Below are 19469 nucleotides of genomic sequence, written 5' to 3' on the forward strand. Positions count from 1 at the left end.
TTAAGGTTCAGGTTCCAGGAGGAAAGGAAGTAGACGTAGCTTTGGGACCAGTCACCTAGAAGACAGCACCCTCAGCTCTGAAGTCAAGAGGAGAGGGATGGGTACCTGGGCGGCACAGGTGGTTAAGCATGCAGCTCAGGTCATGGTCTCACAGTTCCTGAGTTCAAGCTCTGCATCGGGCTCTGCGGTGATGGCGCGGAGCCTGCTTGGGATTCTGCCTCTCTTCTCTCTGCCCCGTCCCCTGCTTGTGCTTGCTCGCTCTCTCTCTCTCTCAAAATAAATAAATTAAAAAAAAAAAAAAATGAAGTCAAGAGGAGAGAAACAGGCCTATTTGAGTGCAAGTACTCCGGGCGGGACAAAGGGACGATGCCAGCTTAGGGAAACTCGTACTCTGTGCAATACTGAGTGTCTTTGCCGGTATCGGTGCCCTTCTGCATCTGAGTTCCTCAGGGTAAAACAAGATAGACAAAGGGGAGGGAGGCCTGCCTCCCTCAGCCACTAGCAATTCCTGAGGCCTCACAAGCAACAGGAATATAAATGCTACCCCCCTCAACATTAGCCTCTAGAGCTGGACAGGGCAGCATTGCATAGCGGTTGAACTCTACAGTCAAGTTGCCGAGATTCAGATTCCAGCCCATCGTACAAGGGTTGTGTGATCTCAGAGTGCCTGGGTGGCTCAGCCAGTTGAGCGTCAGACTCTCGGTTTCAGCTTAGGTCACGATCTCCTGGTTTGTGGGTTCGAGCCCCAAGTCAGGCGCGCAGAGCCTGTTTGGGATTCTATCTCTCTCTCTCTCTCCCCCTCTCTGCTCCCCCCGCACTCACATGCATGGACGCCCTCTCTCAAAAAAAACATTTTTTTAAAACAGCTGTGTGATCTTATGCGAATTACAAAACCTCTCTAAGCCTCAGTTTTGTAAACTCTAAAATGGAGATAAGAGGACTACTGTTTCATAACAAAATGGAGACATTTTTAAAATGTTTTTCAATGATTGTTTATTTTTGAGAGAGAGAGAGAAAGACAGAGTATGAGCGGGGGAGGGACACAGGGAGAGGGAGACCAGAATCCAAAGCAGGCTCCAGGCTCTGAGCTGTCAGCATAGAGCTCGACGTGAGGCTGGAACCCACAAACCGTGAGATCATGACCTGAGTCGAAATCGGACACTCAACTGACTGAGCCACCCGGGCGCACCAAAATGGTGAAATTTAGATGTGAGCCCAGTGACTGACACATACTGGGAACAGTCACTAAATGTTAACTGAAATAATGCTGTCTTCATGATTACTGTCTTAAGGGCAGTCAGGGGTTGGGAACAATGGGAACTCCACGAGTTCCCCTAATGTCCCTCTGTCTTCACTTGGTGTCCACGTGAAGCTCGCAGCGCTCTGATTACACAAGCCCTTCCCTGCCACCTCCAGGCCTCATGATATGGCCTCCAGCCAGCAGCTGGTCCCCAAACTGGACTTTCACATGACAACTTTGTGCAAGTGCTTTGAAAATGCAAAGAGTTGGGGCGCCTGGGTGGCTCAGTCGGTTGAGCATCTGACTCTTGATTTCAGCTCAGGTCACGATCTCACCGTTCGTGAGTTCGAGCCCCGCGTCGGGCTCTGCGCTGACAGTGCAGAGCCTGCATGGGATTCTCTCTCTCTCTCTCTCTCTCTCTCTCTCTCTGCCCCTCCATGCTCACTCTCTCTCTCTCTCTCAAAAATAAATAAAAACATTTTTAAAAAGAAAATAAAAGAAAATGAGAAGGGTCACCAAAGCATAAGGCAGATAAGTGCTTGCACCTCCTGCTTTGGGGGTTTCCTTCTGCACCTGCACCAATTTTCACAAAAGACCTACCGCAGGCTGCCAAGCCCTCTGGAGCCTTTCACACAGCCATTCAGGGTGAGAGCATATAAGAAGCCACAGGATTAACTGAGCCGGGGGTCAAAAGACACAGCTGTAGATCCCCGCCAATTCTCAGGCCAGAGGCAGGGGAAAAGACGCAAAGCCGGCACAAAAAAGGGCAATGTGGAGGGGAATGATTCCAGGGACTACTGTCCCCTCCAGACTGCTGTTAGGTAACCCCCTCCCCATCCAACATCCCCGAGGATACAGGCTCCACCATGGAGGGCTGTTGCAATCACATCAGAAAACAAAACACAGGGGTGCCTGGGTGGCTCAGTCGGTTATGCGTCCAACTTCAGCTCAGGTCATGATCTCACAGCTCGTGGGTTTGAGCCCTACATCGGGCTCTGTGCTGACAGCTCGGAGCCTGGAGCCTACTTTGGATTCTGTCTGTCTGTCTCTCTCTCTCTCTCTCAGAAATGAAAAAAACATTTAAAAAATTAAAAACAAAAAACAGACCATTAAGCTACAGAAGCTGAGTGGAGTGGGGAAGAAAAGAAGGACCAAGGAAAATAGACGTCCAAGGAAGAACTCAGCTGGCCCCAGAGGAATCTGAGTAGAGGGTCTAAGAAGAACGGACAAACCCATTTCCACAGCTCCTCTGCCTTTGCAATGGCAGGTCCCTTCTCCTAGTGTCCTCGTCCTAAGAGGCGGGAGTTGTTGGGCTTAGACAGTCCTACCCTCCAGGGTAGAAGAAGTGGGGTCCAGGGCACTCCCCTTGCCTCCTGCCTGCTGACTCACACTGATCTCACTACTGAGGAGGGCTCAGGTGGCCCCGCTCTCTCCTCTCCGGCAAAGCCACTGCCAGCAGAGGGTGCTGGCGAGCCCAGCGGAGAGACCCCAAGGGAAGGTGAACTTTTTGCAGCTCAGGCTGGTACCCATAGGGGCTTCACCTGGTACCCACAGAGAGGTCAGAGTGACCCATTTTATCCTGCGGTTTAGGCATAATAGTGAAACTGAAAGAAAGCATCAGAAATGTACTAGAACTTTCCTATAAATAACTTGCTGGTGAAAAGTCTACAGCACTTCTCAATATCCACAAGGCATAAGGAACATACTCAAAACAACCCCAACTGTTTGGCTCTCAGGCATATTTAACATGTATCATTCAAAATCACCGGAGTCTATTCTCTCCTTGTCGATCTGTCTCCTGTTCCGTCCAGCTTGAAGCTTCACAAGAGATAACTTTCACTAACAAACTCGTTTACACACTCCACATTTGGAGCTTTAGGTCCAGGAAGCTGGTGAAGGAAGACCCATCCGACATAAGGAAAAGCAGAAGGTTCAGCACTGGGCCCCAAGTGTCCTGATAGCCACATGGATGCTGTCTCAAGGGGGAAGTCATAAAAGGTTGCAAATAAAAATCTCTGGAGTCAGGGGCACCTGGGTGGCACGGTCGGTTGAGCGTCCGACTTCGGCTCAGATCATGATCTCGCAGTTCATGTGTCCCAGCCTTGCGTCGGGCTCTATGCTGACAGCTCAGAGCCTGGAGCCTGCTTTGGATTCTGTGTCCCCCTCTCTCTCCGCCCCACCCATGCTTGTGCTCTGTCTCTCTCTATCTTTCAAAAATGAATAAACATATTTTTTAAATCTCTGGAGTTGAATTTCAGCTTGATCACTTACAAAGAATGCCAGTGGGCATTTAAGCCTCCATTTCCTTCTCTAGAAGACAATGGATAAAACAGCAACTGTCCTTATAGGCCTGCTATTACGGTTGAATTCTTAATCACGCTTTCTAAAGTACATGTAAAGTGCAGTGCTGAACACATAATAAACTCTCAAAACAGCAGATATTAGTAGTAATGACAATTGATACCTCACATGCCCACAAACTAAGTACACAGGCATTTTTCATAGTCTTGGATTTATTCATCACATGCGTAGATTCTCTGTAGTTTCCTATAATTCTAAGTTTCTTTACTGAGAGAAACCCCAGTTTATCTCCTGACTATGGAAGTTATTCACCGAGAGGCAGATAACCATTTGATGTAGGTACTGAAGAAGAAATTCACGAATCAGGAAGGAGTAGAGGGTATTAGCCTCCTTAAATCTCTTCTTTAGGGCCACTTCAGGCCACTTTGTAAGGACAACTGATACATACACACTCCTGGCCAGATTCAAGTCCACCCACTGTTTAAGATGCCAAGAAAAGGAAACATGGGTGTTTTACGTCTAGGGAGAAAGGAGTTCAACAGGTAAGACTGGTCGCTCTGTGGATCCCCAAACAAACCTGTTGTGGTGCCATGTTCATAAACTCAAGAGTTTTGAGTCTGGCGTTGAATTCTACTTCATGAATCACCCAGCCAGTTCACATACAAAAGACACAAGGGAGGGGCGCCAGGGTGGCTCAGCTAAGTGTCTGACTCTTGATTTCGCCTCAGGTCACGATCTCATGGTTTGTGAGATCGAGCCCCACATCAGGCTCTGCGCTGACAGCACGGAACCTCTGGGGAGGTACTCGGACACCGTCCGCTCCCTCAGCCCCTCTCCCAATCCTGGGACCATCCGAACCAGGGTTACAATGCTTTCCTCTGCATTTTGATGGGAGACCTTCACCTTCAGACTAGGAAATGGCAAAGAGAAGGAGGGAGCCCAGCTGTGAACTGTTTGTTGGTCACCCGTCAAAGGATAAGAAGAAAAGAAGCATTGAGCAGTCCAGAAAGTTGGTGACAGATAAGATGTAATGATTATTTTAATTACATATCCCCACGCACATGCACACACACCCCGCCCACCTTTCTCCTTGCTGCAGAATGGGGATTCTTGGTCTACGGAGCAACCAATAAGGGAAAACAGGAGCTAGGCACGACACCAGTGTCCCTGAGGGAGCCACGGGTCTGCCAGAGGCTCCCTGAAAAGAGACGCCACAGGCCAGGAACAGGGCACTGGGCTCTCCCTGTCCTGTTACTATTCACTGTTAAATTGTGTATTTGATGCTAACTAGCTCAGCGATAACAGGAGGCTTTGGGCAACGGGGCACATTTCTCAAAGCCAGGTTCAAGACCACTCAAGTCAGAATCACTTTGGGATATGTGTTCACTGTGCAAATTCCTAGACCCACCCAGTCCACACCACTCACAAGAGCCCAGGAAATCTGCACACTGAACAAGTTATGCACACGATTCTGAAACCCATGCGATACGGCCTCCCTGGTCTCCCAAGTAGGCTGTTCATCATCAAGGGACAGGAACACTTACTCATGCAAAATATTATAACTTATGTATATTATGTTTCTTTTTATCTAACCCTTTTAAAACGTCTGTAATAAGCAAAACATTTAGTACAGCAGTGCACGCATATAATTTATATAAATATACACTGGTGGAGATAGCTCAGAAAATTTTCACTGAGACAGGGGTTTGCAACAAGGCTGGAGTATCGACTTCTCGGGTACGACGGGAAAGCAGGGAGTGGTCTCGGCAAACAGGTGCTCTGAGCTCACAGGATTCATCAGTGACAAGCTGAGAAGAGAACTCCGGATTTTGACCTCCAACTGCGTCTCAACCCTGGAGTAAGAGGGAGGCAAAAAAATGCGGTGCAGAGCAGGGCAAGCCGGAAGTGGAGTGCCTGCTTGAGCCCCCAGAACTGTCACCCACTCACATTCCTTCTTCACCCTGGCTATAGGAGGATGGGATTTCACCCGGCGGGGGGGGGGGGGGGGGGGGGGGGGGGGGGGGGGAAGCGAGGGAATGAGGTTTACCATCTGCCTGCCAGTTGTCCCAATCTAAATCCCAACTATGGCATCAGCAGAGTGAGCGTCGTTTGCTGAGCTATAATTAATATCCCCCTTTCTCGGGCAGGGAAAGGAGAAACGCTGGGGTAGGAGAAACACTGAGCAGGTGACGGTTACACCTGCAGACAGTTCTGCTGACAGCGACGGAAGCAGCCAGGACTGCCAGCGAGGAACTACAAACTGGAACTAGAGAAGGGAGGGGAAAGCAGGAACACCCGCTTGCTTCCCTGCGCAGACCTAAAATAAGGTCCTTCTCCCTCCTATTCAAATGCCATGTGTGCTGTCTGTCCAAGACCAGGACCATCCCCCAAGGATAGGAGTACGTGGATCCAAGAAAGGAGAACAACAGGTGAGGGGCGGTCACTAACCACAGGCCACGAGCATGAAACGTCACACAATTAACAGATACAGAGGGGCTAGTCCGTGGCCCTCCGTCTGGAGCATAGTCACAGAATCCCACGATTAGAGAACGCGAGAGGCTGCAAAAAACGTCTTAGATAGTTACTCATGCGCCCATTTACTCATTTAACAAATCTTTTCTTTTTTTTTAAGGTTTATTTACTTATTTTTGAGAGAGAGAGAGAGCGAGAGCACACCACACACACGCGGGGGAGGGGCAGAGAAGAGAGAGGGAAAGAGAGAGTCCTAAGCAGGCTCTTCACGGTCAGCCACAGAACCCAGTGCAGGGCTCGAACCCAGGAAGCTTCAGATCATGACTTGAGCCAAAATCAAGAGTCACTTAACCGACTGAGCCACCAGGCGCCCCTCCTTTAACCGATCTTTCCTGAGCACCTACCACGTGTCAGGCACACACTAGTGAATGAAGCAAGGACAGTCCCCTGCTCTCATGGAGCTTAGTTAGGGCCCTAGTGGAGGAGACAGACGACAACCAGGCCAACAGATAAATACAGCGACAAGATGGTTAGCGCCAAAATGGAAAATAAGCTGGGCAAGTGAAGGCCGGGGTTTACGTTGACTGACTTCTCCTGGCCACTGCGGACTTGTTCGTGGCTTACCCGAACCAAGCTCTCCAACCTACACACAGCTCTCCAGCAGCTCAAAACTCACCTTCCGCTCTCCTCGCAGGTTTAGCCCGAGTCTGCTGTTGGCTGGCAGTCACAACGACATCTACTGTGTCCCACACACAGGGCCAAGACCTTCCTCCATTTTGTGTCATTTTGATTCTCACAGCCTCCACGAAGGAGGTACAGCTATCTCTATTCTTAAGGAAGGAAACATTCAGAGAGGGCAGGATTTTGCGAGAGCCCCAGAGCCAATAGGTGGTAGAGCCAGAGCTTAATCGAAGGTTGTTCGGTTTTCAAAGCGTTCCTGAGTTCCACAAGACGACCGCTGAGGGATCGTGTCTCTGCCCCCAGCACCGTACCACAGGGTCGGAGAATCTCTTCTTCCGCCATTATCCCTTGGATTTTTGCTGTGTGCAGGGTACTGGGTGGTCAGTACCTGAGGAGTCATCTCGTAAGAGGAAGGACTCAGTCTCTGTTCACTGCCCTCAAAACTTCTGCCATGAGAACACCTCAGGGGAGACAACTCTTATCAACAGTTGGCTAAACACTTATGGGCAGGCATCCATGCCTCCGTGTGTGCGAGAGAGTAAGAGAGAGACAGAGAGAGAGAATCAAGATCATCTACTGCACCTCCATCCCCAATCTACCTCCACTCAGCCTCCCTCACTACCTTTCCTCCATTTGTCCTACCTTTCCTTCCACTTACTGCTGTATTTCTCTTCACAAAAAAAAAAAAAAAACACCCGGAAGCCTGCCCATAGGCTTACGTGCCCCTCTCTCTCCAATGCCCGTCAGGCTCTGAGTTTAACTCAGACGCTAGGGGCTGGAACCTCTCTCTCCTCCAGGACACCTCCTCCCCTCTGCTTGTCACAAAGGGACATATTCACCAGAGAGCCACTGTACCACAGTTCCGGTACAGGGCCCCCCCCCCCCCCACCAGGAAAAAGCGCCCCACACCCGGTTTATCCTCACGTCTCCCCGGCAGTCTGCTCGAGTGGCTCTGGAGTCAGAGCAAAGTCCCAAGTGACTACACCTTGTAAGAAGTGAACGCACAGAGTCCGCACCCCCCCAAATACCCCACTCATAGGTTCTCTCTCACTGGAATGGAACTGTCGACACCCCAAAGGCACCGGACAGAATATTTCATTCTCTAGAGCACCTTTCTCTTGGGACCTCCAAGTTCTTTACCAACCTAATGATGTACCACGAGGGAGGAAAATTAACAATCCCTGGCCAGTTACGAAGAGCGGGGAGAGCTGGACACTTCCTTGGCAGACAGTAAGGCCCAGTCACGCGTTCCATCCATTCCGACCAAAGGCCACACGGCCTCGCCTGGCTGCACCCCTCTATCCCTTACCTTCAGCCTCTTGCGACAGCCCGCTCCTCCCTCCTGAGGGGCTGTCACTTGGCAAAGAACCACAACAGCCCCCGAACACGGGGGCCAGCCCCCCAAAGCCCTCCTGCCTCTGTGAAGAGCCCCGGGTCAACCCCGACCAGGCCAAGGACCGAGTCCTCGTGTCCTACTTTCCAGGGGCCCCCTGCCACCTACTTGGCTCGTAGAAAGAACAGCTTCTTCCTCAGGGAGGAGACGTGGTAGTGACAGGCCTGCTTCACGGCCGTGCTGCAGGAGACCGTCTCGGAGCGCAGATTCTGTACCATGCTGGGCTCAGGGGAGGGCCCGCCACATGGCAGCTGGGACCTCAAGGGCTCGGGGCTCACCCCGGAGCTGCATGGACGTGCTGCTTTCGCGGCTCCCTCAGCTGTCCGCCGCAGCTCCTGCACGGGAGCCCCCCCGGCCCCGGTGTTCAGTCCCAGACACAGGCAGGTGGAGGGCCCCGGGGAGGGAGAGCCTGAGGCTCCCTGTTACCAGGATCCCCTCTGGCTGCGGCCCAAGCCACAGCTCGGAACAGAGCCCCGCTCCGTCTTTCAACATCTGGCAAGGCTCTGGGCACTTGGTGAGTTTCCTCCTCTCCTTCGTCCTCCGCCAGGGAGGACGGGGCTGTACCTACATGTGATGTCAGCTGCTGGTGCCAGAGGGAGGGGGAGGGCCCGCGGGCACCGCTCCCAGAGGGTTTGCGACTGGGCTCCTTCCTCGTGGTGAGGGAGCTGGCCGAGAGGTCACCTGAGTGTCCACGGGGCCACGGGGAATTCAGTGCCCGGGCAGGTAGATGGAACTACGGTGCTCTTGGAAATATGCTATTTGGGGCCAATTTCTGGGATCGGATCAGCAGAACTGAAAGCATCTTTCCTTCTACTAGGAAGCTATGGATTCTGGCGGCTAGACCTGAGGTGAAATTCCTGAGCCTGCACTCTGGCCTTTCTTTCCTTTCCTTCCACCCCGGAGGCTTGCCCTGTGGCCTCAAATTCCATTACCTTGGTTCCTCCATTTGTTCGTTCATGAATTCCACAAGCATCTGCCGAGCACTTACGCTATGCCAGACAGAAGAGATACCGTTTCTGTCCTCCGGGGTCTCCTGGGCTAGGGGGAGACAGAGAAGGGAACCACACAGCACATACCAGGAGGCCAGTGCTGTACAGAACGAACCACAGCCTCTCAGACAGGGGTGAAAAAACATGCTCTCCCTTCCCCAACCGGAAGAAACAAGGGTGAGTTCTAGTGAGACACGGAAGACGTGGGCATCTTTTTAGCCCGTCAGAGAAAAGGTGACACAGTCAACCCCCAAACTGATTATACCCAAAGCTCACACTTATTCTCCGTCCACCTTCCTTGATCTTAGGAAATAATCTTTGTTCCTATTACACGGAGAAAACAGATCCTGCTGCTATCAGCCTCCTCGCCTTCCCACCACATGGCGTGTGAATTCACCTGCATCCACAGCCATTATGGTCTGTCCAAGGCCAATCTGTTCACCTGTGATCTAGATCTATCTTTCCTTGCCTCCTCCGAAACCTTGCTTCCTTATCTTCAGTAGGTGGTACCAGCCAAGCTGACCAAGTCGGAATCCCAGAACCAACTGTGAGGACCTCCCTGCTCTCTCACACTCTAAATCCAATCCATCACCAAGTCCTGGACATTTTAATCCTCTAAATGTATCCTGAATCCATCTGCTTCCCCCCCACCACCACACACACACACACACACCCCTACGACCACCATCTCAAATCCAAGCCACCAACATCCCTTAATTGGACTATTGTAACTGCCCCAGCTGATCTCCCTGCACCTGCCAGGGCCGCCTCCACCCTTTCCCCACACTGCAATCTTTCCAGGATGCAAATGTGATGCTGTCGCCTCCCTTCTTAAAGACTCTCAATTGCTTCCTGATGCTCTTGGCATAAAGACTCAAGTCCTGGTCGTGGCCAACCAAGTTCCTGCCCCATTTCATCTCATCTCATCCCACTGCTTCCTGCTCACCTGTTCTGAACTCAACCACTCCACTCTGGCCCCGCCCCCTCTGTCTGGGGCCAGTTTCTTCGATATACTGTCTCCCGGGACCCTTCCTTTAATGCACACACCCAAGTTTGTACTTTCTAAGCCATACCCTGAGGTGTGTTAATACTGTCTCCTCGACAAGCCTGGAAACTCGGTGAATACCTACTGCACAACTGGTAAGTGTTTGTTGAGTGCATCAGTGGATGATGTCCTCTCTGAAATTCACATCCTTGACCTGTGGGTTTCTACTTCATAGATTTAAAGCATGCTTGTGTCTCCCTATATTAAAACAAAAATTCTCCCCAATCACCCCCGCTTTCTCCTCTAGCTTTCATCTCTATTTCTCTTCCTCCCAGGGAAACTCCTAGAATAAATTCTCCATGTTCAGTCTCTTCTCCCTTCCTTCCCATACACCCTTCTAAAACTAATTGGTGGTTCCCAGTGACATCCTAACGGCCACTGCAGAAGATCCTGTTTAGGGCTTACCTTCCCTATCTCTTTCCTCTTGGATTCTTCCTTCTCACATCTATATTTCTGTCTTTTCTACTTACTGGGCAATCTTTTGCAAATTCCATCTTCCTTTGCCTTCTGCTTACAATCTGCTGATGCTGACTCTTGCCTCGACCACAATCTCATTGCCAAACAAGTAGTTTTAGTCCTGTCTCCTGAGCTTCAAACAGGTGCAGGTCACTGGCTAGTGTATCTACCTCTCCACCAACACGCTCGACGTGTCTAAATTAAATCCACTATCACTTCCGCACTTCAAATTCTTCCCCCTTTACTCAGTATTTTAATAACAATAATATATTAATAATCATAGCAAGCACCTGTAAAATACCAGCCATGTACCAGGCACTATTCAAATCGTCGTAGACGACACACACATACACACGCTCCTCCCAATAACTCATGAAGTATGAACTATTATTATACCCATTTCATAGATGAGGAGACTGAGGCACAGAGGTGAAGTGGTTTGCCCAAGGTCACACAGCACGCAGTTGGAAGCATAATCAGAACCCAGGTAGGCATTAAACCTGTGGACTATGCTACCTTTTATTTGCTGCCCCCACTAGAAACCTTAGGCTCACACTAGGTACCCTTCCTCAACCCAGATGTAGATAAGCTTTGCCAAACCTACTTAACAAACTTCTTCAATTGGTTCCTCCTTTTCCGTTCTCACTACCATTAATTCAGAAATGTGCCCATCTGGTCTTGGCTTAAACATCACCAGGTCAATAAGGTGACCCTTCCCGCTTAAGAGTTGTCCTAAAAAGCCTTGGTCCGCTGTATCACTCTTTTTCATTTTCTTTACAGCCCTTGTTACCATTTGGTGCTTTCTTATTCACTTGTTTGTTTATATCTGTGTCCACTTGCTATAACATAAGCATCAAGAGATGGGGGACAAGTTACCTGTTCATGGCTGCGGCCCCCAACATTTACAAGAGTAGCTAGCTGATAGTATGTGCTCAATAAATGCTTGTTAAATGAAGGACCGATTAGGTAAATCATTGTCAGTTTCCTTCCTTGTCTGTCTGCTTTCAACGAAGCCCCTTAAATCCATCTCTCCCACTAGGACCAAAGTGCCTTTTGTCACAAGAGTATCTGTAAGTGATCTGGGCACCCCCTTCATCAAAACCTCTCCCTCATTTCTCCTCCCCTATGAGGAAGCCCACTCTGTCACAGCGGGCTGTGGCAGGACCAGCACCTGTCTACCTGTGCAAAGATGATTGCTAGCCACTCACTAGCCACTCCTCTCCTGGGACATGATCGGCAGCGATATCGAAGTATCTGAAGTCCCTGAACTTGCCTGGCTTTCTCACGCCTCCCTGCCTATGTACAGCTTGTTCTGTCGCCTGCGAATGCAGCCCACGTGACAGATTCCTACTCATCTTGTAGCTCTCAGCGAGGCACATCTCCTTCTGTGGAGTCTTTCTGGATCCCTCGGGCTCCTCCTCCCTCTTCCCTGCTCTCGCCCCAAGCACAGTAGCTGTGCTACTCTGGGGCAAATTTGGTACCTCCACTGAGCCTCCGTTTCTTACACTCTAATGTGCAGGTAATAACAGCATCTGTTTGACGGGGCTGTTGAGAGGACTGCATTTCAGAGTCTGTGCAAGACACATGGCACAGGGTTAGACGCGTTAAGTGAACAAATTCTTCCGTGTTATTACTGTGTACAGAATTCCGAGTCCATTATAAAACATGACATTATAGGTGTGTCTCACCATGAGACAACAAGGTGCCCAAGGGGAACTACCAGGCTTTCATCTATTTATTCTTAGTGTCCACATCTGACATTTTACGGGCGATCAATATCCTACGTGTTCTTTCTGTCTCTGCTTCTTCAAGGACAGCAGAGTATATACAGATCCGCTAGGAAACAGAGTGAAATCTCACATCATCAGAGTACTAGCAGCTACCACTCACTAAGCACCTGCTAAGTACCGAGCACCTTACACATATTATCTCATTTATTTCTTTCCGGGAAAGACTTTCATAGATGAGTAAACGAGGGTGAGTAAAGCTAAGTAAGGTGCTTTTAAAAATGCAGTTAATAAGGAAGAAGGTTAGTCGAACACCTAAGTGGGTCTGACTTCAAGGTCTGGGTCTGTCTTTCTAGGATACCACACAGCCCGCCAGCGAGGAAACCTCTCTATCCATCTCACAGCCTGGACTCTAGCAGGCTCTCCAGTATCTTAACAAGGGTTTGGGGCGCACGTGTCTGCTCGCAGAAATGGATACGTGAACTCACACAGCCTGGCCTCAGCGCTCGGTTAGTCCCCTGCCCTGTCTGGGTCTCAACCTTCCTACCACTGAAAGGCTTCCTGGTCGACCGAGACCACGTTTTGTTGAAACTAACATTGTGTACATAAAACGTCCTTAGTAAAATAGCTCCTTTTTCTACAGCCCTGGCTGTTTGACAGTTCCTGCCATTCTGTGAATGTACCAAATAAAGATCTGGCAACGTGAGGAACCCTGACAATTGGTCCAGTTTGGGCTGAACCAGGGAACCAACTTTTTTTAAGTGTACCCCTGGCTTTACCCTAGAAGCATGAAAATGGATCTATGCCCCACATTCAATGACGCACACACACATACAGACTTTGGGAAACCTGGATCTATTCTGCTTTCTTTCCACTAGAAACCTGAGGGCATTATTCCTATCTCTGAGACAACCCTCATTTCCAAAAAGCTGATTCTCTTCCTCAAATCAACTTTTCTTGATGCACACCTGCCCAGGAAATGACTTCCTCCCTGTACCCGCCCACCCTCTGCCCCTATCATAGTTCCAAAGGCTTTTTTCTTCAGGAATCAACACTGATGTGAATGAGAAGAAAAATTCTCAGAAGCCCTAGGACTTGGACAGCACACCGAGGCATTTCCCCCTTTGCTGTCACGTAGACATTTGTTAAGCTAAGTAGGACAGCTAGTTTATCTCTAAATATTGTATCTATTCTGAACCTCATACAAGAAAAAGGAAAAGTGATGTTTTATTTAACCAGTTGAAAGTATACCTCACCCAGAGTTCAAGCTATACTACAAAGCTGTAATCATCAAGACAGTATGGTACTGGCACAAGAACAGACACTCAGATCAATGGAACAGAATAGAGAACCCAGAAAGGCACCCACAAACGTATGGCCAACTAATCTTTGACAAAGCAGGAGAGAATATCCAACGGAATCAAGACAGTCTCTTCTGCAAGCGGTGCTGGGAAAACTGGACAGAGACATGCAGAAGAATGAACCTGGACCACTTTCTTATACCAGACACAAAAATAAACTCAAAATGAATGAAAGACCTAAATGTAAGACAGGAAGCCATCAAAATCCTCGAGGAGAAAGCAGGCAAAAACCACTTTGATCTTGCCCACAGCAACTTGTTACTCAACACGTCTCTGGAGACAAGGGAAACAAAAGCAATAATGAACTACTGGAACCTCACCAAAATAAAAAGCTTCTGCACAGAGAAGGAAACAATCAGCAAAACTAAAAGGCAACCGACAGAATGGGAGAAGATGTTTGCAAATGACATATCAGATAAAGGGCTAGTATCCCAAGTCTATAAAGAACTTATCAAACTCAACACCCAAAAAACAAATAATCCAGTGAAGAAATGGGCAAAAGACATGAATAGACACTTCTCCAAAGACATCCAGATGGCCAACCGACACAGGAAAAAATGCTCCACATCACTCATCATCAGGGAAATACAAATTAAAACCACAATGAGATACCACCTCACACCTGTCCGAATGGCTAACATTAACAACTCAGGCAACAACAGATGTTGGTGAGGATGTGGAGAAAGAGGATCTCTTTTGCATTGTTGGTGGCAATGCAAGCTGGTGCAGCCACTCTGGAAAACGGTATGGAGGTTCCTCAAAAAGTTAAAAATAAAACTACCCTACGACCTAGCAATTGCATTACTAGCTATTTATCTAAGGGATACAGGTATGCTGTTTTGAAGGGACACATGTACCCCCATGTTTATAGCAGCACTATCAACAATAGCCAAAGTATGGAAAGAGCCCAAACGTCCATCGATGGATGAATGGATAAAGCAGATGTGGTATATATATACAATGGAGTATTACTCGTTAATCAAAAAGAATGAAATCTTGCCATTTGCAACTACGTGGATGGAACTACGTGGAGGGTATTATGCTAAGTGAAATTAGTCAGAGAAAGACAAAAATCATATGACTTCACTCATATGAGGACTTTAAGAGACAAAACAGATGAACATAAGGGAAGGGAAACAAAAATAATATAAAAACGGGGAGGGAGACAAAACATAAGAGACTCTTAAATACAGAGGGCAAACAGAGGGTTACTGGAGGGGGTGTGGGATGGCGGAGGGGCTAAATGAGGAAGGGGCATTAAGGAATCTACTCCTGAAATCACTGTTGCACTATATGCTAACTAATTTGGATGTAAATTTAAAAAAACTTAAATTAAAAAAAGAAAAAAGAAATACAATTCTGTAAAAAAAGAAAGAAAGAAAGAAAGAAAGAATACCTCATACTTAAGGGTTAGAATTTTTATCTGTGAGGCAGAAGCAATCAATGTTAATTTTTTTTTTTTTTTTTGCCTGCTCTATGAAACTATCCTTCATCTGATAATTGACCACGTGGTTTGGAGAATTAGGAGCAGCCACAGAAAAGGGTCCATATTTCCCACCGACTTGACCATTTTCGATCCATAATACCTGCTCTGCAGCCTCCCACGGAAATTCTCAAGGGTAAATGACATTCCACTAAGGCTTGGCCTCTGTAGGAAATGCCGCCATACCCAGCAGGGGGCACTGTCCATTCAATGGGGCCCACAGTGAGGAGCAGGAAGTGGGATCCCCACCACAGCTGAAAATCTCCCCAGGGTCTGGATCTCACGCTTGCCCCAGGCCAGGATAACTGCAGACCAACATCCAAAACATCCCAGAGAGTCTCTTAATTGGGTAAAAACATATTATAGGAAGGATTAGGGGCAGGGCGTAAGGGTTTGTTCTGAACTGAGACTGGTGATTAATTAGCACTCTGGGGACTTGTTCTCTCCAGGAGAACCAACTGGATGAGAAGAAAAGAAAAAGACTTCCTTCAGAATGGCCATCGTGGAACACATACCAGTCCTGAGCTTCTGGGAGGAGGGGGTCCGCAGAGATCACCATGGGAGGCATACTTCTGACCAGAGCTTTGTTTCCTGTACTGCCCAAGGGGCGCTGAAGAGTTTAGGGGCCTTTCAGGGGGCCAGGGATGGGAAGGCCCAGGGAAGACATCCGAGGACTTTTCTGGGCAGAGGTTCAGACTGGAGAACCTTTGCAACATTTCATTTGGTTGAGGAAGTGGGTAGAGAAGGAGCTAGAATATGATTCATGTCAACGTACAACCCCAAAGAGCAAAAGAAAGGCAGAGCAGTCTCTAGTGCTCGGGTAGTCACGTCCTGGAGTAAGAGATGAAGTTTGCCTCGGGAGAAACGTTTTAGAGCCTGCAACTCACGGCCTACTCGTCTCTCCCAGGACGGGACGGGACACTTCAGGAGATGTGCGATGTCCAAGCACAAGGGAAGGGAGTTGAGCCAGGGGGACTCCACGGCCCCCTTTTTCAAATTTTTTTTTTCTTTAACATTTATTTATTATTGAGAGACAGAGAGACACAGAGCGTGAGCAGGGAAGGGGTAGAGAGAGGGGGAGACAGAATCTGAAGCAGGCTCCAGGCTCTGAGCTGTCAGCACAGAGCCCGAGATGGGGCTCGAACTCACAAACCGCGAGATCATGACCTGAGCCCAAGTCGGTCGCCTAACCGACTGAGCCACCCAGGTGCCCCCACAGCCCCCTTTTTTCAAATTTTTTAATTTTTTGTTAATTTTGAGAGTATGGTTGATGAAACCCAGAAAGCACTGACAAGACAGTGTATGGGCCACTGGAGAGACAGAGGGAACTGCCATCAGATGGTAACTGAGGAAGCATCTTAACAAGATTGATTAGTCTTTACCCCTGGGGGCTCCCTGCCTCCTATCCCCTCAGTTTGAATTGATGAGCTAAAACTGATACTTGAGGACTAGGGCCGAACCCATACAACTTTATAATGCAAAGAGATCTATGAAAGGATTAGCAAGGCCCCACCCTCTCCCCAGGAGACAGTCCCCTTTTGATCCACTACTAGCTGTAGCTTGAACACTTCTATTGAGGGGATAGTACCTATCTCTGCAAGGCCTATACCATTACAGTCCAGCTGTAACCACAGAATTCTTCCTTACCCAGGGCTGAAATGCTTCTCGCTATGACCTCTCCCGCTGTCGCTCTATTTCTTAGGCTTCCAGGTATTTAAAGAGCAGTTGTTAGAGTCACTGAAACCCTTCTCTTTTCCAGGCTAAGCCATTTTCCTTCAACTGGTCCTTATCATACTACGTTATCATCGCGATCTCTCCTTCTAGATTCTTAATTTATCAATACGTGTATTTCCAAAGAACTAGATACGATACACCAGATATGGTCAAACCAGTACAGACCAGGAAGATCTTTTTCTCTTTCTAATCCATGCTCCACACTTCCAGGAATGAATTCGGACTTTCAAAGATCATCTGGTCCCTGTGTCATCCTATTGGTTCGTAATTTTGCTGGTAAATAAAACGCCCAGGTTCTTTTTCACATGAAATCCTGTCAAGGTAGGCTCCCTGTGGCAATCCTATAGGTAAGCAACTACTCTAGGGGCGCCTGGGTGGCTCAATCGGTTAAGCGCCCGACTCTTGACTTCAGCTCAGGCCATGATTTCATGGTTCTTGAGGGCTCAGTGACAGTACAGAGCCTGCTTGGGATACCTCTCTCTCTGCCCCTTCCCTGCTTGCGCTCTCTCTCTCTCTCTCTCTCTCTCTCTCTCAAAATAAATAAACTTAAAAAAAAAAAAAACCATTCTACTATAGATTTATAAGCACATAATATAAATATAATGGCACATTTCCTTCAAAAAAAATCTTGTCATTTGCACCCACGGTTCCATCTGAAATACTAAATCCTGAGCCTGTCATCCTTGGTCTTCTCTCTCTATTCCCTCCAGCTGAGTGTCTGCCAGAAGTCTGATAAATGACATAGAAGTACCTTCCCCTTTCTCATTCGGTACGTTGACAAAAACCAGAGCTGGACCAAAAGCAGAGCCCCGCGCCGCGGCATGCCAACCGAAACCCCCCTCTCGTCAGCATCAGTGCGGTCAACGTGCCCTGGCACAGTTTCACCCGCTACAGTGGACCCCTGTCCGCCGCACACGGGCACTACGGGACGACTGGTAGATGCCGGCTGGTGCTCCCATCCTCAGGGTTTAACGAGTCAGACCCCAAGAGCCTCTCCCTCCTCCCTGCCCCCTGCCTATCCACCCTCATTCACCTCTGACATCACAGTCCACCCTTACCCCGGTGCTCTGCCGCCACCTGATGCCACACACGGCACGCCAGGCCACGCGGCTCTTCTTCAGGCACCATCCACCCTGCAACCCAGCCGCTAAGATGTGCCTCAAGCCAAGTCCACGCTGAGGTCCTCCCAGGATCTCTGATTGGCCACCTACTGGCTTTGCTCCTTGCCGAACACCAAAAGCCTTTAGAGCCAGTCCCTTGGTGCTACACCCTCTCACTTCCCAGGCGAATGTCCGGCCTTCCTGGCCAGTCTGAGCACAGACATCTGGAAGCCTCCTCCCACCCTGCCTTCCGGTGCCCACGGTTCTCCAGGCACCGGAAGGACGATCATGCGCAAACATTTCAGCCCACCGCTCCCCCCACTCTTGGCCTTACCTTTCTTCCCGCGCTCGAGGACTCAGGAACCTGCTGGAATCATCGTCGTGGCTGCTCTGCTGGCTACTCTGCTGGCTGCTGCAGAAAGACACAGGATGTGAGCCGTTGACTTCTTTCTCAACCCTGGGGGAGGTCAGCTCAACTCCACAGCTTGACAAAGAAACCGGGTTACAAAATTTTAAAGACACAAGTTCCCCCATGCAACTCTGTACACAGAGAGTGTACTGACAGGCAATAGATAGGAGAAAGGATACAAATGTGATGCAAACTCCACCCAGCTCATTTGAGGCAGAAGTGGAAAATCTCGACCTGTTGCCTTATTCTTCCTTGGGGACCTAATCTCAGTGAGCAAATCCCTCCAGTACTTTTTATACGTGGGCTTCTTAATCCATATGCCAGGGTAACAATCCCACATTTCTTCAACCTCATGGAGACTCTCGAGATGCAGGTGCAGATGGGGGGGGGGGGGGGGAGGGGGGAGGGGGGAGGGGGGATGGGAGAGTTCCAGTAGGGAGAAAGACCTGATGGGGGCAGGGGTCACCAGGCCTGCTTCTCTTCCTCCTGGGAAGGCCAAGGAGGGATTAGAGGGCAGAGTCCCTCCACCCCAGCCCAAGATGATTCAAGTTCACAGAGCTCTTTAAAATGCTTACACTGAAGTTATAATAGATGGAATTCAGCCACCTTTCATTTTACTTGAGAGAGAAAAGCTGTTCAGACATCTTATGACACTAACTGAACATATGAACAAATAATTTTTATTTTTTTTAACTAATCCAAACATCTGATCAGCAGTCCATAAACTACAGCCCCCCCCCCCCCCCCAGCCAAATCTGAAGTTGCCTGTTGTTTTTTTTCTTTTACGGTCCCTTGAGAATGGTGTTTAAAAAAAAAAAAATGATGGGGGGAGGGAAACTCAAAACAAGAATACTATTTCATGACACATGATGATTATATGAAATTCAAATTTCATAATCATTAATAAAGTTTTATTGGCACACAGCCATACCTATTCATTTACATATTATCTATGGCTGCTGTTTACCTACAATGGCAAACTGAATAGTTAAGGCACCACTGTAAGTTATGCAGTGAGCTCATTAGACCCACAAAACCTAAAATATTTTATCTGTCCCCTAACCAAAAAAATTAGCAA

At 48.7% G+C, this 19469-nt stretch overlaps 1 protein-coding gene across 9 annotated transcripts in view; it reads right to left on the minus strand.

Annotated features, from left to right (window-relative positions):
• GRAMD1B (GRAM domain containing 1B) overlaps nt 1-19469 on the minus strand; it is a 242468-nt gene that overhangs the window by 117132 nt on the left and 105867 nt on the right. For 8 of the 9 annotated variants that reach the window (XM_053900339.1, XM_053900332.1, XM_053900331.1 and 5 more), the window contains exon 2: nt 18317-18394. In XM_053900339.1, the coding sequence (XP_053756314.1) occupies nt 18317-18394 (78 nt within the window). Of the gene's footprint in view, nt 1-8195; nt 8372-18316; nt 18395-19469 lie in introns of those variants that run through there. The other variant, XM_053900338.1, reaches the window with a different exon arrangement.

The sequence above is a fragment of the Panthera pardus genome, unplaced genomic scaffold, assembly GCF_024362965.1.
Source record: "Panthera pardus isolate Hobbes unplaced genomic scaffold, ASM2436296v1 HiC_scaffold_12, whole genome shotgun sequence".
Classification (NCBI taxonomy): domain Eukaryota; kingdom Metazoa; phylum Chordata; class Mammalia; order Carnivora; family Felidae; genus Panthera; species Panthera pardus.